The sequence below is a fragment of the Xyrauchen texanus genome, chromosome 26 (genome assembly GCF_025860055.1).
Source record: "Xyrauchen texanus isolate HMW12.3.18 chromosome 26, RBS_HiC_50CHRs, whole genome shotgun sequence".
Classification (NCBI taxonomy): domain Eukaryota; kingdom Metazoa; phylum Chordata; class Actinopteri; order Cypriniformes; family Catostomidae; genus Xyrauchen; species Xyrauchen texanus.
Window position 1 is genome coordinate 27,485,364 of NC_068301.1, and position 22,097 is coordinate 27,507,460.

The window sequence follows — 22,097 nt, forward strand, 5'->3', positions numbered from 1 at the left end:
GCCATGGCAGTGCAGCTCCTATCTACTTGAATGGGAAAAGACCAAAATGTCCAAAAAGATTTTTCAAGAATATGATCAAATTGTGCTTCTTTACCTAGGAGATAAGAGCATTTCACCATGTTTGGATGGAGCACCAGACCCTGTCAAAACTGTTGTAAACAGAAACAACACACAAACATACTTTTTTGTTTTAAATAAAAGTAAAGGCTTGAGACAGTTTAGCATTGCCGCCTGTTAAATTATTACAGAAAATCTCAGTTGCCTCCATGTTTGAGACCATCAATCCACACATCTTATCATGTGGCTTGTTGAGTGTGTTACCACGGAGACCTAGCATGTGTGGAGGATTCACGCTATTCTTTACGACATCCACGCACAACTCACCATGTGCCCCACTGTGAGTGTGAACCACACATTATAGCGACAACGAGGAGGTTACCCCATGTGACTCTACCCTCCCTATCAACCGGGCCAATTTGGTTGCTTAGGATCAGGGCTCCAGACTAAAAAAATGACTTTGGAGCCATTTGCTCCTAAACTGAAACATTAAGGAGCCAAATGGCTGATTTTAGGAGAATTGCTCGATTTAGATTGCTGTTCAGAAACAAGATAGAAAGCCGAATAAAAGGAAGACAGCTGATAACCCATTCATCGAAGGTTTAATAAACGGTATATATAGTTGAGAAGATAAGTTTGCATTCCCTTTTGTCTCATAAATGTTCACACCCCTTTTATAATTTATACAAATATCCATCCATCCATCCATCGTCAACCGCTTATCCTGTGTACAGGGTCGCGGGGGGCTGGAGCCTATCCCAGCTAACATTGGGCGAAAGGCGGGGGACACCCTGGACAGGTCGCCAGTCCATCACAGGGCCACACATAGACAGACATACACTTTATACAAATATAAGAGATATAATATTTTTTATTTAGTATTGCTCATCACAATCTACATTACAGATGATTACATAAAATATAGTATACATATAGTAGTGTGTTGTCTTCTTGAGCATCAATGAATGTTTGCACCTTGTGTAATAATTGTGTATAAGTCCCTCAAGTGTAAGTGTCAAAAGCTAGATTTTATATATCTGATATGGGACTTGTAATTATAAAGAAGCCCGAAATACACATGGGACTCTTATTTTGAAATGTCTGCACTCCCAGTTTTGAACACACTGACGGCTGATTCGCTGAGAAAGTGACTCTGATTCAAACTGCTAACCTGAGCTCCTGAGTTCAAACCCTCAGTTCTTTTCAGGTGATTCATGAAAAAGATCCGGTTCAAAAGAGTCATTTGGTCACGACCAGGGCTGGACTGGTAATCTGGCATACCAGGCATTTTCCCGGTGGGCCAATGCACATTTTGGCCGATCAAGGATGGACTGGCCATTGGGCAAACCGAGCAAGCAGGTGGGTCAGCAGCATAACGTGCCAAATGGGCCCCCCTCAATAACTGGGGTCTCTGATATTCGTAAACGATAAGGTAATATTTAATTAAAATAATTTATGAGACATTAATTTCAATTCAAATTTACACAGTTCTTAAATGTTTCTTGTTGCTTAGTACTCTCAAAGGCATTATTGGTGAATAGACTTCATAGACTTCAATGTATTCTGCAGGTCGTGTGAACTTTTTGCACATTAATCATTGCTCTTCACAATCACACAAGTGCTAATATCAAGATTTATGGTGGAAAAGGAGTTATATTTTGGTCTATTTTCATGCCAAAACCAACTGGATCCATTCAGAAGTCATTGGTGAAACCACTGGAATCTTATGGATTACTCTTATGCTGCAAATATGTGCTTTTTGGAGCTTCAGAGGTCTGGCCACCATTCACTTACATTAAATTGACCTACATTGCAGAGATATTCTTCTGAAAATCTTTTTTTGTTTGTGGCAAAACAAATCATTAAGACTGCCTTTTGAATGTTTTTGTTCAGTTCAAAGGAATCAAAGTTAAAAGATTTGACTCAAATTGTTCTTTCAACAAATCACACATCACAATTGCCGATCTTTTACACATACTGCTGTTATTTTTATTTTTTATTTTTTGCGGTGTTCAGTCGCGAAAGTAATGAAAGGGTCTGGAGAAATTTGGAGTTTTATCTCCAATATGTAGTGAAGTGAAAGTAAAAGTCCAAAGAAATATTTATACTCAAGTGAAGTACAAATATTTAAAAAACTGTTCTTAAGTACAGTAACGAAGTATTTGTACTTCGTTACTATACACACACACACACACACACACACACACACACACACTTCAAATAAAAACATAAAAGTCTAAATGCCAGTCACCATCCATATGTAGGATCAATCTGCATCTGCTGTCCCTGTTCCAACCCTGATACCTCCATCTCCAGACACAAACACACACACACACACACACACACACACACACACACACACTTATACATTTGAACACAAATGCACACACCTTACACCAGTGAAGCACTTACTTTCAAAATCCAGGAAAAAATGAGGACAGTTCTCTAAATCCTTGCCAAGGACCTTAATGAGGTTCCCCATGGCCGGCAAACCTGGGCAGGAGAGACAAATACATAAAGTACAAAGCAATAAAACCTAGATAACGTGCATTAATACTTCTAGACTGTATATGTGCTTTTTTTCACAGTGAAAGTGACTGGATGCATTTATATTGCAGATATAAAGCCAGACAGTATTGTAAAGGTGAAAAAGTTTAAAATTCACTTGATCATAGGAAGTTTGATGCTAGTTTTCTTATGGGGTAAAGAATAATGAAAAAGCGTTTTGTGGCAGGAATAATTCAACAAAATAATCAAAATTTTGGTTGCTGTAACCTAACCACTACTGTAAATTCAGACTTTCTTCAATGGCATTTTTGGAAGTCAAACAGCTCTCTCAATTTGAGTGGGACAGTTATGGGGTAATACGATTATCTTAGGTAATTGATTGTATTACAGAATAACTCTGGACACAATGGAATCTAAAAACATTCAAGAGATTAAAAAAAAGATGGGAGGGATTATCATTGCTTCCTAGCATTGATAATAATACAAAACCTATCATACCACTTCTCAAGAGACACAATAATACATATTAGCATTTTTACTGCAAAATCTGCAATTTACCAAGAGAACAAATACAGGGAATTGTACAGAAAATAAGAAGCTGACCCATTCATATCTAGCCTTCTAAATGTATTTCTAGCCCTGGCATTTGCTTCTAGCACACAACCCAAAGATGGCTTCTATCAGCCTGTTTATCACTTAAGAGGCAGTATATCCCCCTCTTGTTGTCTCCTGGCAACAACCAGTAGAGCCCTGTTTCCATGGCTGGACCACATTGCCTCTCCCTCCCTTACTCTCTCAATATCTGATGCTTTCATCAGCTACCAGCCAAATCCCTGTCTCTGAACTGATGCTATATAAGTCTATTAGAGGCCGCCAGCTGAGCATTCCTATCAATACTTTGCATCTATAGCAATAGGTTATAATCAGTGTTGGGCAGTAACGGAATACATGTAACGGGATTACATATTTAAAATACAAAATATAAGTAACTGTATTCCACTACAGTTACTATTTAAATCATTGGTATTTAGAATACAGTTACATTCAAAAAGTATTTTGCTTACTGAAGAGATTACTTTGCATTTTATTAATATTGACTAAATTTAATATTTAGTCCTTTCAGTTCGAAAACATTTATACGTATAAATGATGTGATCCAAAGTGCATTTGAACAGCGGTGAAACACTTTCTTATGATGTGTTACATTCATACGAGCAGACAGAGAATAAGTTTAAAACAGAAGAAATTGAAATAAATCTTGTGTAAATCGCCAGCTTTACGCTAAGCTAAAATGCTATTTCTAGCCATTTTACATGCACATGTTACCAGCACGATCATATTTTTTTATCAAGAAAATTCACGTTGGATAATAATTTCTTTTTTTCTAGTAAGACCTTTGATATTAGAGCAAAAATCATATTTTCAAACACAATTGTTTTCCTGTAAAAATATCTAAAAATCCTTAAAACAAAATCTATTTGTTTGATCTTGTTTTAGAAACAACACTGCATAAGATATTTAGGTTTTTCAGAGAATGTTATTTAACGTATATTTTGTCTTACTGTACTTGCAGAGTTTTTATAGTCAAAACAAGTGAAAAAAATCTACCAGTGCTGAAGAAATAATCCAAAGTATTTAGAATATGTTACTCACTTTGAGTAATCTAATGAAATACATTACAAATTACATTTTACAGCATGTATTCTGTAATCTGTAGTGGAATACATTTCAAAAGTAACCCTCCCAACCCTGATTATAACGGCCAGAGACTTTGGCACATGTCATGCCAACAGTCCATCAGAAAATCACAATCTTGTGGGTTTTAAGCACTGTATATTTGTGTATTGTAAATGTGTTACTCTGTTGCCGTGGTTTTGCTGGAGAACTGTCTATATCTATAGGTAGTTCAAATGAAATACTTTTGGGAAGTTGACATGTCCTACAGTGTGGCACGCTATACTCCATCAGATCCTCTATCCATCCATCCATCCATCCACCCATCAATCCATCCATGTCTGTTATTACCCATTTCAGCAAAAACTACATAATAACAAACTTCTCTTCCATTTATCTTTTGTTTCACCAAAGCACTCACTCAGAAAACTGTCAACTGATCATTAATCTTCTACAGCTGTCACCTTAACATGAAAAGCATATCAGCTTGACAAATACAGTATGGCTGTCTCTCATTACTTACCAGCCAACAAATGATTGCCTTATTTCTTCCACCTTCCCTTAGATTATCACTGTGCTATTCCCTTCAGTTTTGTCCGTCTTATCTCAGTATCTTTCTCCCATGGGTTTCTCGTCCAAAGCTGCCCCTGCCCGCTGTGAAGAGTTCGTCTTATGTGGTACCACAGCAGCTCACTCAACCTTACCCACGATCCCCACTGCAGCTCTGTGCTCAACATCGCTCTGCTCTTTCACACTTCTCTTTTCTGACTGCTATTTAAAGGGACGGCTTTTTATACATGAGTCTGGTGAAACGGTTTCTCTGTGGTGCCTCTGTGTGTATATATTTGTGTGTGTACGCTTGGTTTTAATAGGATGAAGGTTAGAGAATTATCTGGGTTAGATATATGAGTGCAGGGCTTTACCAATGGCTTGAACTCTGTAGCTGCAGTTTTCTGTGTATGAAACCTTTGCTCTGCTTAATTTAGAATAACGCTCTCATCGAGTTGTGCTTCGCAGAGAGAGAAGACAAAACAGCACTGAATCTTTCCTCTTGAAAAGATCAGCGTATGTTGGCTTTGAATGCTGGTCCTCCTTAATCGATTTAAACCATAAAATGTATTTATTAATTGATGTAACATAATTTCCAGGTACATTTAGTCAGATTGCTGTAAATAACATTTTGAATGAAATAAAACCAAATAAATAACATAAAAGCACTTTTTTTCAGTCCAGTATGAGATGCCGGTACGTCCAGCTCATTTTGCTGTTGACCAACATGGCTATGCTGGTACCACATAGACCAGCACCAAACCAGCATAAACTAGCTTTGAAATCCACAAATGTCTAAGCCGGTCTTTCAAAAAGGGCTTGTTCCTTTTTCTATTTTGTGGTTTGAAATGAATTGCCTGATATCAAAATTAGCTTTGCATGCTTGAAGATGGGAAAGGAAATGTATTAAAGCAGACTTGTACAACTAAATGCTGTATTGAGAACACAGAGCCCCAGTGTACTTGGAGAAAGAAAATCTCTGTTGATAGTTATAAGGAAGTGACGCTGGTGGCAACTTGTTCAGCCAGCTAAAAAATGGATCGCAACCTCAACTGTCTGAGACTGAAAGTAGAGCAAAAACTTGTGCTTACACAGCAGTCTCAGACTGTCCTTCTCTGATATGCTCTGGCCAGACCTGACCAGGAAAATGCATATTTATTGGAATGTCATATCCAGGATGTTGCGTAACTTTAACACTGAAGTTTTATCTAGTTTTATTACAATAGCTGATGATAAGGAGTTAAGTTGGAGACTGAAGTAAATAGGTTGTGCTGCAAAGCACAACATTTTTTTTTTTACATGGCATCTGTTTGTTCACCAAAGGCTATTTTTGTTTGAACAATTGTGACTGCTGTATGTGTTAAAAAATGTGCTCAAAACTGGAAGACAGAACGTATACACTTCTAGACGGTTCTGTGACTTAGTTTTTTTGTTTGTCTTTTTTTCACACAATTTTCTCACACATGGTGCCATATGTCTGATGAAAAAGCTAGCAGTATGCCACATTGTTTTGGTCCATACCTTTGCTTGCGTTTTTCCTCAAGGGGCACTTCACTGCATCAAACGAGAGCCTATATGTTTCTCCTGCAGTATCACAGCATCAGCCTCCACTACCTGAGAGAAAGAACCAGAAATAAAGAGAGGGTTAAATCAGATGAGTTCAGAGAAATGGTTCATAATGAGAGTAAGAGAGTGAAAAGAAAACATGGAAACAGCACAGGAAAAAAAGGGGAAAATATTAATTATAGTCCTTTTTTATTGTTTCTCCCATGGCGGAGAGACATGGTGCACTGGGAGTGATGTTGTGTGGAAATTGACAGGCTTATTGGGTCTTGTCTGCATCTACAATCTTACTGTGGTGAATCTCACACAGCCAATAAAGAAAGAAAGAAAGTATTGTATATAGCATTTATGTACAAGTATATATACAGCACTGGGAAAAAATTAAGGGACCATTGCAAAATTATCAGTTGGTCAAAATAACACAAAATATGCAATGTTTTCAGACCTTGAATAATGCGAAGAAAACAAGTTCAGATTAATTATTAAACAACACATTACTAATGTTTTAACTTAGGAAGAGTTCAGAAATCAATATTTGGTGGAATAACTCTGATTTACTTTCACAGCTTTCATGCATCTTGGCATGCTCTCTACCAGTCTTTTACATTGCTATTGGACGACTTTATGCTGCTCCTGGGGCAATAATTCAAGCAGCTCGGCATTGGCCATCCATCTTCCTCTTGATCACATTCCAGAGGTTTTTAATGGGGTTCAGGTCTGATGATTGGGCAGGCCATGACAGGGTCTTGATCCACAGCTTGATTGACATGGCTGTGTGGCTTGGAGCATTGTCCTGCTGGAAATGCCAATCCTCAGAGTTGGGGAACATTGTCACAGCAGAAAGAAGCAAGTTTTCTTCCAGGATAACCTTGTACGTGGCTTGATTCATGCATCCTTCACAAAGATTAATCTGGCCGATTCCACCCTTGCTGAAGCACCCCCAGATCATCACATATCCTCAACCTTGTCATCTAATGGTTAGACGGAGACCTGGAGAGGCCTTCAAGCCTCAGTGTTTCCTTCTCACTTTGAAATCTGGTGGGGGATCTGTCGGTGCTTCGGCAAGGCTGGAATTAGGCAGATTTGTCTTTGTGAAGGACGAAGACCCTGTCATGGCCAGCCCAATCTCCAGACCTGAACCCCATTGAAAATTTCTGGAATGTGATCAAGAGGAAGATGGATGGCCACAAGCCATCATACAAAGCTGAGCAAGGAGTGGCATAAAGTCACCCACTAGCAATATGAAAGACTGGTAGAGACTGGTGAAAGTTGTGATTGAAAATCAGGGTTATTCCACCAAATATTGATTTTGAAGTTAAAACATTAGTATTGTGTTTAAAATATAATATGAATTTGTTTTCTTTGCATTATTCGAGGTCTGAAAACACTGCAAAATTTTTTTTTATTTATTCCAGTTGTCATTTTCAGCAAATAAATGCTCTAAATGACAATATTTTTATTTGGAATTTGGGAGGAATGTTATCGGTACTTTATTAAATAAAACAAAAATGTGCATTGAAATCAAACACATACCTATAAATCCAGAGAAACTGATAATTTTGCAGTGGTCTCTCAATTTGTCCAGAACTGGGTATATATATATATATATATAAATAACATTTACACGGGAGCAGATTTACTGAAAGAAGAATGGAGACTTCACCCACAGACGGTGAGCCAGGTGTGGGAGAGAAATGGGCAAGCTGCTATGTCTCTTCACATCACCCAAAAATGCTCACTTGCTGTAATCTGAACCAGTGTCAAAAATGAAACTGCAAGAGAGACACAATAGAGTGTCCGCGATAGAGTCTGAACTGCTGCCAGAAAAAAATGATAGTTTTGGGATTTTAAACTTCAGCATTCAGTTTTATATATGTATAGATAGTGTCTAATATTGCACTGGCAATGTACACTTAAGTTTATTTTGCCAATAAAGTTCAATATAAATTTAATCTGACTATTTGATCCTATTATTAAAGAAGTCCACTGGAAAATGGCAGAAGATTTTGCTCAACTTTAATGACAGCATGTACTCTGAATTTATTGCACGTATAGTTTATAGATTTATACCTTAAAAATAGAGTTATCCTAATTAACTCTATCGGCCAAAAAAATAAATATATATATGTCGTAGAGAAAATAAAGGCCTATTTATACTGGTAAGCTAATAGTTTCTATTGATCATGTATATGCTGCTTTAGCAATAAGCAGACCAGAGAGGATCTTAAATGGGATTACAAAGACACTGCAGTTGGTTGAACAAAATAATCTAGATATTATCAAAATGACATTTGGAATAAAACTCAACATTAGCAATATAATCAGTAGATTGTACTAATATAACACTGTGGGATTACTAATAATATACACTTGCAGTCACCAGCTCTGCCAAGTCTGGCTGACAGTTGGAGTGGTCTTGGGATGCATTTGTTGATGGGTCATGATCTGATACATTTCTTGAGGGGCAAGGCCACAAATCTATCATCACATCCAGCAAACACATACATTCCAATATTACCTTCCATGTAAAGAGCCATGTAGGTGGTTAGCTTAATGCATAATGCGCAGTGTCCCTCATAAATCTGAGGCAGTGTGCAACACACAAAGCGATGAGCATTTGCAGCACACAAAGAAATCTGCTCACTGCTGTGGCTGTATGACTGATGTGATCTTTCTCCATCCAGAATACTTCTGGAACATTTACCAAACCAACATGATGTAGGCTGAGTCAGGACATTGAAATATATATGGCTGAAAAATATCCAGCTGGACATAGTGGCTGTGTTTTGGGGGCATGGTAACTGGTCAAAGCTGGTTTAGGCGGTTGATCAACTTGACTACTGGAACATGGTGTCTGATATCTTGGTGGTTGATCAGTTGGACTACCATTCGATGGGGACCTGGTTGAGCTGGTAGCCCATCGTATTCAAAGACCCTGCTAAAAAAACAGCTTAAGGTCAATCTGTTTTTTAAAAAGCTGAAAATGCTATCTGAATTGTTTCTAGTCAAAGATGGTCTAATAGCTCAGACAAACCTCTACTAGCTAGTAGTCCACCTGGTTAACCACCTAACCAGCTTTGATCAGCCAAAGACCATGTTAAAACCTGCTATCATGTTCCAAAACACAGCTACCAAGCAACCACCTTGAGCTAGATTTAGATGGATTTCCCACCAGGGTAGTCCAATGCATTGATCTGCAGTTGAACTTGCAGCAATGTTATGGAACTTTGGACATAATGACTGCACAGGTGGGGGTCATTCAGGTTTACCTGGGACCAAGAAATGTTATAGAAACCTGTCCACTGCCACAAAAAAGAAATGTTTAAATGTCACAGTATAAAATTTGTAATAATTTGTAAAATATACATCTGATTGATGTTCACGTCATGGTAAAAGCAATGTTAAACTTATGTGCCATCACCGTTCAGCTCTGCAGTGGGATCTTTTAGCTGTTTTAGCAAAGATATTCTAATGCTTCATTCATCATCTACCTTTGTTCCATTTTAGAGATAGGTGGACACTAACCCTGTCCATTTTCCAAAAGACTTTTCCTCCACTCTCCTGGTGAGAGTGGGTTATTTGTAGAGAGTTATAGGCAATTTTGAGACCCATTTGCACTGATGTGGCCCTAAGCTATGTTTTTTGAGTTGGAAAATGGTCAGAATAGACTCTTAAGTATATGAAAGTACAAAAGTGTTCTCTAAAAGAAAACTGCTATCGACTTTAGTCAGAGTGGAATCTATATTTAATTTGATGCAAATTAAAATAAAACTGTGAGGGATAGTCCTGCAGTCCATTCCATGGGTTGTGCTAAATGTCTTTGTTCACATCTAAAAACCAATAGTTTCCACATTTGTTTTCCACTTGAATTTTTTTGGTAACACATATTTCTATGTTTTATCGGCTTAGGAATGGACTCTAAGGTACTGTATTACACTGTGTCCTAACCAGGGTGGCATTGAGGTACTCCGGGGCCCTCATGCGCATTCTCCCTTGAACGTCGACGTGGGAGAATAGGGTGGCGTATGCCGCGACTGTTTCCAGTTGGTATGCTTTTACTACATCTAGAGTAGAAGCTTCCAACCAGCAACCATTATTAACCTTGAACGAGCCACCCTTTAAAAGCAATGTGCCTTTTAGTGGGGTACCATTTCTTTATTTATTGCTTGATGCTAAGCTTGAACACATCATTCCACCTGCCTTTACCAAAAGTGCCCTGTAATTAAAATTCACACAGCAATATGTTTTTGAAAGCAAATTATAAGTCAGTCTCAGCCATATTTATTTAATTGAAGAATAAAAGTGTGTTGATAATGGAGAGAAAAATTAACAAAGAGTGAAAAAATTCTCCTTTTTATTAGGTGTTTGTAAAAGGGGGAATTCAGCTGACATGTGCCTAAAATCCCTCTAAAACCAGCAAACCAGATCAGCCTGGCCAGGCTGGGAGACCTGGTGGTTTAAAATGGTTTTTCAGCAAAAAAGTGGCCCAATTTACCTGAATATGCCCAATTTTTTCTGTGCTAACTCAGTCTGAAAATGTCTGTCACACAGGATATAAAAGTAGTGATGGTTTATCTTTTCTTTAGCACCCTGACAATCCCTCTAACTTCATGTCTGTTTTATGAGATGTCCAACTTTTAATGTGCACCATTATAGCTGCTACACCATGGATAGATAGATATCCATGAGAAAAGATTACCCTAGCATGGCAGATCTTCAAAGAGGAATTAGTATTAATGGAGGGCTTGCCTCTGGACTTGATAGGTGGTGGCAGCACTCCAGTGTGGAATGAACTATATTCATTTAAATCCAGTGTCACAGCTGACATGCTCAGCCATCATCTGCCCCTTGTCACCAACACAAGTATTGGGGAACTGCAAAACATGCTAGCGCAAAAGCTGGGAAGAGAAAGAGAACAATTCTCCATTGCCACCACCCCTCCCCCATGCTCTCTCCATCCATGGAGCTGGGAGAAAAAAGGCTGAGACCAGAGAATAGCGGACAGGCCAATTGCAAATTAGCATTGTGTGCCTTTGCTGAAGGGCTAACAGATTGAGACAAAAATCTTGATCGCAGAGAGCCTCACATCCTTTTGCTCATTTCTTTTGATGGGTTGAATTTAATTATGGAGCATATAGATTTTAGAATTTTCGAATGAATTATATTTTTAGAGCCTTATTAAAAAAGCATAAAGGAAAACAATGAGTGAACATCAAATGAACAATCATGGTAAGATAAATGCATTTGTGATTTCATTCTGTTTTCCCACTCAATTTTTGCTAAATGTTTCCCTTGATAGAAATACAAATGCAATATCTAGATACATAATAAACTAATTCTACACTTAGACTCATTTTTATCTCTTGTTTGTAATAAAATAAATAATAAAACATCCCCAGAGCGTAGCTATTGTGTTCTTGTGGCTGTTCTGTCAGCAAAAACACTAGAAAATAACATTAAAATAATATAATGACCAATACGTGTTACAAAGGTAAATTTATGTCATTTTAAGATGTTCCAAGATAGAACATGTACATCTCTGATAAATGTCTTATAGACGTATTGCAGATGAGCAAACAATGTAAAAAAACATGTCTTCTAGATGTAAACACAAACAACAAATAGACGTCTGGGTGATGTACGTTTGCTATCTGGATTTAGATATTATTACTGGACAACAAGACAAAAATGCTGATTAACGGAACAATTTTTTGCAGTGTCCATACAAACATTCATGTGTTGCAGCATCTCTTTTTCCTTTTGTCTTACATGTAAACTAAAGACCCTCACACATCGTCACTGCCATTGGTTTGATTGAGCCATTCAGTATCATCAAGGCACTCTCTTGATGGCACCTCATCAAGGAAATGGTGCTGCACTGAGGTCTACCTGCCAGTTTCTGTCTATATCACCCATTTACCTTTCTTACCTTGCCTTCATACTGTCTGTGTGTAGCACACACACATCTTTGGAGACAGCATATTTTCTGCCCAACATATGCCAAATAAATATAAAACCAAATAAAGTGTAACCTTCTCTCAGTCTTACTCTTATACCATAGAAACACATTTTTACATCTTCAGAAGAAAATTTGAGTGGTGCTTGCCTGTGAAAACTCTGCACCACAATGTGGTTGCTAGAGTAGGTGGTTGTTTACTGGCCCAAGTCAAAAGAGTCCACCAACATACAGTATTTCTATGATATTCTTGTCCCTAGATATGGTTTGAGTCGCTCCTTCAATACAAGTCCATGGGATTTCACCCATTTTAGCATCTGGAAGGAAAAAACATCAGATCGCTTAGAAAAATTACAGCACACCTCTCCTCAACAATCTGCATGATTTCAGGCATCATTCTTATCTGTAGCACAAATGGTGTGGGATGAGTTATGCGCCAAATCTTTAGTCCTAGGATTAGGGTCTAAAAATTAGTGGCTTAGCAAGCACCACTACCTCTGCAAAGGTCCTCGATTCACATGGTGCATGCTAAAGTGTCAGGAACATTTCTATGTCATCTTGACAGGTCATGGTCACTCTCCCCTATAACATTTACAGTTATGCATTTGGCAGACGCTTTTATCCAAAGCGACTTACAGAGCCCAAATTACAGGGACAATCCCCCCCAGAGCAAGCTGGAGTTAAGTGCCTTGCTCAAGGACACAATGGTGGTGACTGTGGGATTGAACCGACAACCTTCTGCTTAACAGTTTAGTGCTTTAGCCCACTACGCCACCACCACTCTGCTATATAGCTCTCTACAAGAGAGCTATGAGTCTGCAGCAGTTTTAGGTGTCTGGTCACTACATTGCAGGGTACAGATAGGCAAACCATCTCACATAGCGCTGTCTCAGCCATTACCTTTCACCTGTTGGAAATCAAAATGTGGACATAGGTCATTGAGACCTATAGACTCTGTAACCACTTCCTGTAACAGCTAAGCTAATTCAAGCTAATAAGCAAATGCAGCTCAATTTATTTGAAGGATTGGTGCCAAAATGTACTTTAACTCAGACTCTGATCTTTAAAATGGCAAAATCAATCACGATTAGGCCTACGTTTCTTGCAGTTGAGCATATTAACTCTGAACATATAATTTACCAGTTCTGCATAAGAATAATGAGGAATAACAGCTAAACATAATTGCAAATTCTTTAAATTAATCATGATTTAATCATACAAGCCTGATCTATTAGCAAAACAAATTTTTAAGCTTACTTTTGAAACTTCATATACTATATTGGCAACGTTTTATGTGAGTCCTGTAAGTCATTGAAGTATGAGTGCAGTGCGACTTTAAGATGTGATCAGAGCCATAAAATGCCAACTTTCTGACACCAGAGAATATTAAAAAACTTTGGACTGATTCCACTGGCATGATTTACACTTCTGAATAGCTCTGCAATCCCTCATCTTTTGATCTGAAATGTCTTTTGAACTAAAGTTTGTGGAGTAGGCATTAAGATAGCATACTTTACTAAACTCAGATGAACTGAGAAAAATAATTAATAGGGTAGAAAATAAATTGAGGTTATCAATTATGTTAGATTTTATATGTTTGCATTAACAGGTTGTTTAAAATTAGTCTTGCACTTTCTTCAGGTTTCAATGTTAATTCACTAAGGCTCTTTTAAAGGACGTCAGCATCCCTATGGAGAGAAATCTGAATTTCACAGAGCAAGTTGTACATTTTCAATTGCATATTACCACATTTTCCACAAATTAATTCAGATAGAGTTAGAAACCTAGTTAAAAAATTACATTCTTTGTCAAAAGATAATATACTTGAACAAAGTTTGAGGTCCTAATACAGAGCCTTGTGGTACTCCTTGATATCAGATTTCAGACTTCGATTAAAACAAAAGAAAATTCTTCACAATATTCAACCCTTTTAAGAATTTATACAACTGTTCATAATGCCAGCTCCTAAGCATGCCCTCCCTATCAGGTGGCCAGGCTTAACTGGATAGCATATTCCAGTAAGGCCCTGCTGGTAAATGCCATATCTACATAATTTAGGGGGCAAAAGTATTTAAAAAAAGTATTAGCCATGAATTTTGATGCAATACATTTTTGTCTTTTCTGTCACTCACTCGACATTGTGTCAATGTAGTGACACTAGGGCTCGCTCTTGAGAGCCCTGCAACACCTCAATCTTTGAGAAAAGGCCAATAGGAATTGGCGAGTGGAATTTGCATGCCACTACCCCGGACATATGGGTATAAAAAGAGAAAGAATGCCCACTCTCATTCAGATTTTTTCTTCGGAGCTGAGCGGTTGTGTATCAGCGAGCTGAATACTGCTGCTGTTCCATTCACCTCGAAGAAGCATATGCTGTTTGATTTATGGCGCATTACAGCAGCTTTCTCTCCTTCTGCACGCCTAGTGCAGATTACTCCCCTGGGCACTTCGACAGCCCTACTAAGAGAGTATATTTCTGCTGAAAGATTATATTTCCTCTTTAAGAGCAAACACATTAACTTGAACGTCTTTATAAAGATGCGTCTTTATACAGATGCCTTTCTGTCTTTGTGTGATTCCTGGATGCGGTCGTTATCTCTCTGATTTCTCGATTGCTGCATCGGAGATCGCACTAGCGATGTCAGATGCCAAGGACTCCACTGGGCTGCCACTTTCAGGCCGACGATAAGCTGAGCTGACCGACGATGAGCTGACTGGGCCACTGTGAGTATCGGGTTAGACTGGAACCCTCCGTCCTCCCCTGAGCCCTCACGGTTAGATGATTGGTCCTAGGTTCAGGGTGCTGCTCACGTGAGCACTCAGGCAGGCGATGTCCACCTTGGTGGTCCAGGAGCGCCACCTGTGACTGTATCTGGTTGAGATGAGGGACTCCGACAAAGTTCACTTTATCTACGCAGCCATCTCCCAGATTGGCCTATTCGGTGACACCGTTGAGGACTTTGCCTAGCAGTTCTCGGCGGTGAAGAAGCAGACGGAGGCTTGACAGCACATCTTGTCCCGGCGTGGCTCAAGATCCCATACCCCGTTAGCTCGCCGAGGGCATCCCCCTGCGGTGGCGAAAGGCCAGGCGGCTCCGCCATAGCCCAAGCCCAGTTCTTGGCCCCAGGGTAGAGCCCCCCGCAGGAAGCGTATACCCCCCCAACACACAGCCTGGCAAGAGGACCCAGAAGGCTCTTAAGCACCCCTGGTTGACCCAGGGAGAGAGATGTCCGCTATGGAGCTGGTACCCAGACCACTCCATCCTCCGGTACAGGGTCAGAAGGCACCGTACGTTCTCATCGCATGTCGCAACTCGCCCGCCATCTCCTCCTCTGGAGTCAGCAGCGGCTAAGGTCGCTGCGGGCCACTCACATCCCGGGCAGCCTCAATGCCACAGCGGATGCACTGTCGCAGCAGGCAATGCTCAGCGGAGAATGGAGACTCCACATCCAGAGCGACTCCTAGTGTAACTACATCGACACAAAGTCTCGTTCCCTCCACCAGGGAACGAGACAGTAAGATTACGACAGTAACCAAGATGTTTTCCCAGTGACTTTTTGAAGGGCTCTTAAAAACGTGTCCTTCCATGTACTTCCAGGAGGGCATGCTTCATTAAAGTAATCCCATTAAGATGAATGGAAATGCTAGCTGACAGATCTCCATATATAATAGAATTTATTGCTCCCTACACATAGTGATGTTGTTACATATGCATAATAATGCACATAGGGATCAAGCTGCAGTGGTGACTAAAATCTTATCTCAAGGTGAGCAAATACATTTCAGCAGCCATTCACTGCACCACCTCCATCCTCTCCTGATTCCCACGCTCTGTGACGGTCCAGCTCCAGGCCACTTCCCTAAGACACTCACAACATGCCACACTCTATACCCTGACCCACTTACACCACATATTCAATGCTCCTGTTGAAGATGGGGGCCAGAGTAATTGCCACCAGCACAGTGGCAGAAATCACAAATCAGCAGAGAGCAGAACACTCTTTTCATCTAAAATCACAGCATACTGATTTTGCTGCCAGTTGATTAAGGCTGTACAATTAATTGAAATAAATAATCAAGATTACAGTTACATCTGCCACAATTAACTAAAGAATTGTGAAAAGTGTAATTTGCAGATTTCCAATTAGGTCTAGCCCAGTTGCATCAAAATGTGTTTTAGCATTACTCATTTTCTGTATATATTTTTTGTTTTTAATGTTGCTTAGAGGACCAATGTGAAGTCTTGCTTTACTGATATGCAAAAAAGCTAAAGTTATTCAGAAAAACAGTTCTCTGCTGGTTTTAGATGCGTAGCCTACACAAAGTATATGAAATGCAGATACCCCACATAAAATTATTTTCATGTGAATTAGATTCACCAAAATTAACTGCACTTATGACATTTGTTAAAGAGTTGATTTTATATAAAAGCGTATGAAATATGAATGCAACAAAGAACAGGAAATGATTGCATCACATGGATGCGCTATATAGCATCCCTCTGGCTGTCCATCAAAAAGAAAATTGGCTTCTGGAAAGGACAGGGAGAGACAGAGGGGTGATAGAATGGAAACAATGTGCAGACCGTCACTGATGGAGAGGTGGAGAAAAGGAAAGGAAGAAATGCAGACAGGCATGTTTCCATGGGCCAAGGGGAAAGATTTGGGGTGAGAAACTTGCATCATTGGCTGCAGCCAATCAGAGGCCTCCTATAAAATTTTCAAAGGGAGTGTCCTAGCAACAGACGAGTAAATACATTTTCAGGCTCAGATTAATTCCATAGCTATAAGGGAAAAGCATATACAGTATTTCTGTAAGTTCTAAAAATACATTTTAATCCGTATGCCATACTGACATGAGCTAATGGTCTTTATTTTCAGCTTTATAAATATATAGCCAATTTGATAATCATAGAGGTATAATATAATTCAGAAGTTTTTTGTTTAAAAAACATTCTGATGAATGATGGTAGCCATACCTGCACAATATGCACATGCTTACATATGATATCTTGCTATGAAATCCCTTATACTTGTCTTTTAATGGTTATTTGGGCCCGATTTTAGTATTTTATACATCATATTAGTACATGTTCAATAAACAATGATTTTGACCACGATAGCTAAGCTATTTCACCACCCTTGCAAATCCACTCACCAGAAATTTTGTTATGTACCTGCCCATAAGTAAGTGCTTGTTTTTTAAAGGTCAGTGGTCTTACAACCAAATGCATCCATCTCTTAAGTACCTCCCTCAGTAGCCACACACTGTGCACACACACACACACGCCCTGTGTGTGTGTGTGTGTGTGTGCACACACAGGGCACAGACAAGTAAAGTAAACGTGTATGACATGGACGCCACCATATTTTGGGTCTTCATTCATACATTTACCTCTCTGCTCCCCTTCAGGTGAGAATTTCCCCTCAATGTTTCTTTTAAGAATACAAAAGCGAAGATTGGGGGGGAAAGTGTGGTTCATTCATCCTTTCATATTTTTTTTTCTCTTTTATTTCTCAACCCTGTGTTTTTGGCTACAACAATGCACAAGCGTGCCTTGTACACACACATAACCACTCACAACGTAATTAGCCCTGTGTGGTTTATCGTTAACACAAAATACCTCTGCAAATGTCACATGGGAATAACATATAATTTCTATAAAGATACCATCAGGTTATCACCCTCTACAAAGGAAATGTAACAACAAAAAAGGGTTGATAAATTTGAACATGGCTGAAACTGCTTGGCTAGTGCTGGCCTGTTTCACATGCATGTGTAATACAAGTGTATAATGCAGATACTGCTGTGAGTGTTTCTGTGTGTATTTGGTGCCATGTGCTGCAGTGAAAGAGGACGAGCCCCAGTTGACCGATCGCAGGACTGCAAAAGTAGAACACCCCTCTTTCTCTCCTCCAATCCCTCTCTCTCTTCCTATCTTGCTTCCTCTGCATCCAAACCACAATAAGCCTGCTGTTAGATGGCTATGATGGATGCCGGTATAGCATCACTCATGTATTGCAACCCACTGCGCTAGCACATCTACCGTATCACTCTCCATCCAATCCGAGAGGATGAATGAACCAGAATATGAGACAGTAAATAAATGGATTAAAGTCTGACACAAAAAAGACAGAATCAGAGATATAGTGTGCCTGCTTACCGGCTTGATGTGTTTCACGGAGACAACAGTGATCCAGCTCTTCCCTCAGGCAAAAGAGGGATGAAGAAATAGGATGGAGGGAAAAAAATAAAAGAATGGAAAGGGGAAAAAGCGGAGCCCCTCTGGAGGATACAAAGAATGAAAGAAAAGGACAAGAAACAACACTTTATCCCTTTATCCCAGGGAGCCGAGTCTATGAGTTTCCCTAAATGCACCGCTAGTGTCTGCTGAAACCACAGCCTCACGCTGTGTCTCTTTCTCCCTCTCCCTCTTTTCTCTCTATCTCTCTCACTGTCTCTCTCTCTCTCGCTCTCTCTCTCTCTCTCAGGCACCAAATGGTTTCTCTCTCTCTATCCCTCTCTCTGCTTTTAAGACAGTCCTACCCAGCAGTTGTTCATCTATGAGAAATAGAACACTCTGTTCCATCCTTTCTCTCTCTCTCTCTCTCTCTCTCTCTCTCTCTCTCTCTCTGTTTTTCTCAATCTCTCTCACTCTCTGTCTCACAAAGACCTCCACTAGCCTATCCCCGTCACACCCCCTCCCCCTAACTAACAACTGACATCTCCAATGCTTGCTGGTATGACCAGGGGGCAGGAGTGTGTGAGTATGTGAGAGAACTGTTTGTAGTTGTGTGTTTGAATGTATGTATTAGGGTGGGGGTATTTAACCCCTTTTCCTTCAATCCAAAACAGCAGGTGTGTATGTGTTGGTTTTTGAAGACATAGACCCCCACACCAAGAAGGGCCAAGGATGGTGACGGGTCGCCGTGGCGATGGGGCTAGTGAAATGAGCCACGTCTAAGTGGCCTGTGGCACATGAACAGAATGCCTATTGTTTGTGGTCGTCCCACAGTTCATCATGCTTGGATGGAAGCAAGTCCACCACTAACATATACATAAAGACATTTAGCCTGAGACATAAGCCATAGATTAGCATAAAACCAAGGGCAATGGATCAGCAATTGACAAAACTTTCTGTTGAGGTTAGTCAGGAATGGTATGAAGATGGCTCGTGTTCTTGGATGTAAAATTAGACAAATGTTAGTTCTGGTCCACTAATTTGATTGGACAATCAGTGTTTCAAGCAGGGGTTGCATTAACTGAAAATTATCCATCATTTACAGATTTTTTTTAAACACTGAAGGGTAATTCCAAATGTTGTCATTTTGACAGATAAAAAAATAACAATTTTAACTTAATGCATCAGTTTCGACACTGTCTCTCTCACTCTCCTGATATGTGTGTGTGCCCTGTTTATTGCCTGGTATTAAAGATACATTTCAGATGATCCAATCACAAATGGACAGTATAACATATGTGTTCTTCTTAGCGACCAGTAGTGGCACAAGTCATGTTGGACTTTAGTTTGGGGTTCTTGTCTTGTCTCTGTTTCCTGTTTCTTGTCTTGATTGTTCCCAGCTGTGTCTTGTTTCTAGGTTTGTTAACCTTGTTAGTCCTTCTGTATTTAAACACTCATGTTTGCCTTTGCCTCTTGTTGAGTATGGTTATTGTAATGTTCAAGTCTAGTCATGTTTAGTATAGTCTTTGGTATCTTCAAGTCTGGTCCAGTCTAGTCTTTGTTCAGTTCTTGTTTTGCTATTGTTGTAAATAAAGCTGCACTTGGGTTCACCTATATTAACATCATCTTCTTTAGTTCCTGCCTTGCTATGTTACAGACAGGCGCCATCACCATACCTGGTAATTTGCATCTTGATACTACATCAACTTCAGTTCACTTTTTATTGAACTGTCATATAAAAGCAACTTTACACATGTGATTGTTCATGTGATATGGCTAAACTTAAAAAATGCATTCATACAAAGAATGCAGTAGTTGCTATGCCAACATCCTGCAGTTAGGCTGCTGAGCTAGATTATTGATGAAATAACTGTTTATTCTGACATTATTAATATTGATGATCTGTGTTGGGTGTTCTATAATTTCTTGGTACAAAAAAGTAGTGTAATGCATTACATTCCCAATTCTTGTAATCAGTTTAGTTACTCACTCTTAATTTAAGGCTGTTACCTTTAAGTGCATTACTTGGATTACACTTGTTTCCAATGTAAAAATCTTAGTGTCAGAAAAGTGCTAAAGGATCAAATAAAAAAATCATTCATACACATTTCTAAAATATGTACATACATATGCACGTCCGTTTGTGTTTCTGTGACAGTTGAATAATGAAAGGAGGAAATGTAGACCTCCTTTTGAATTTGTTGAGCAGAACAAACAGACTGATGAATTTGCAGTGTCGCTTTAAGTTAAATTGCAAGCATTTGTTTCATGATGGGATCATGTAGCATTTACATTCAAACAGAATTCTGTATACTGAATGTTAGTACGCAAGTTTAAACTTGCATTTATTCATTTGGGAGACGCTTTTATCTAATGCAACTTATAGTGCCTTGAAATGGGCTACATTTATCAGTATATTCTCTGGGAATTGACCAATGATTTTACTCTTGTGCAGTGTTATACCTGTTAGGGTAAAGGGGAAAAAATGAGTAATGGCAACATAAATCAAGGTTCACATGTAAATGACACTGACAAATCTGTGATATGTGTGGAGAGTCTTTGTTCTCTCAACAAGCAGACTATTCTCTGTATTTTTGGACAGGTAATCTTTTTTTATTAGTGAGTGGGAAGTACTATGTTTTTCTAAGTGTCATTCCTTCATATGTATCAGATGAAAAAGTTCCACTGTAACCCATTTATTTTGATTACATCAAAATGTTCTGAGTCTGCAGGGAGACAGCATAGTGTTTTGAGACGTCAGCGGGTGAATCATACTTTTTGGAGAAGTGTTTTCTCGAAAGTGAGAAACAAACAGGTAAAGAGGTAGAGCGACCAAATAAAAGTGTCAGTGTGAAAATGCTTTTGGACATGCTTCAGTGTGAACTCACAAGTGTTGTGGTAGTGCATTAAAAAAGAATCCGACAAATGCATATCTAATTATAGATATACGCCTTCCTGCTAACCTACTCTCTTCAATAAGAGGATCTATGTAGTGAGGTTTCACTTTCATACTTGCTCACATATTCTTAATGTGTCACAGTCACAGTCTGTTAGTGAATTAGACTGCATATTGTTTTTTTTATTTTATTTTCTCTTTGTGGGCTTTAAATAGTATTGAAATTAATTAACAGCGATTTAAGAGTTGTATAATGCTTAATTTGGAAGATTTGCCTGTATCTGTGTGTTTAGCTGTTTTGATGACCAAATGGCTAGTCATTTTTGTTGTGGCCTTATAAAAAGAGAAAAGATAAAACATTTTTGCAACTTTTACACTTTCTTACTACAGATATGAAGCTACAATATTGTGGGTTTTTGACAAAGTGTTGCTAAGATTTTCTGAATATTTTTAGCAAGTTTCAGTGCGATTGCTGGCATGTTCTGAGTGGTTGTAAAGGTGTTGCTTTGCAGTTGCTAATGTTTTCAGGGTAGTTGCATGGAGGCTGCTTATGCTGCGTTCACAGAGTATTTAGCAGAGATAGACCACTGCTATTAACGGCCCAACAGATGTAGCAAAGGAAGTCCTGCCTTTCAAGTAAAGGAGCCAATCATCTTTTAGATACAGACATCGCCTGTTAGTGAACTCTGGAACGTGTAGGAGCATTAGCTGGA

General features: G+C 39.1%; 1 protein-coding gene across 4 annotated transcripts in view; it reads right to left on the bottom strand.

The window, feature by feature from the left end:
- Window positions 1-18,838, bottom strand: part of LOC127619433 (CYFIP-related Rac1 interactor A-like) — a 36,979-nt gene extending 18,141 nt beyond the window's left edge. For 2 of the 4 annotated variants that reach the window (XM_052092289.1, XM_052092287.1), the window contains exons 1-3: window positions 18,471-18,838; window positions 6,310-6,402; window positions 2,470-2,550 (exon numbers count right to left, since the gene is read on the bottom strand). Coding sequence is in view for 2 of the 4 variants with exons in the window: in XM_052092287.1 (XP_051948247.1) it covers window positions 2,470-2,539 (70 nt within the window). In the remaining 2 variants the exon portion in view is untranslated. Of the gene's footprint in view, window positions 1-2,469; window positions 2,551-4,762; window positions 4,959-6,309; window positions 6,403-18,470 lie in introns of those variants that run through there. The other 2 variants (XM_052092288.1, XM_052092291.1) reach the window with 1 other exon arrangement.
- Window positions 18,839-22,097: the final 3,259 nt, after the last annotated feature.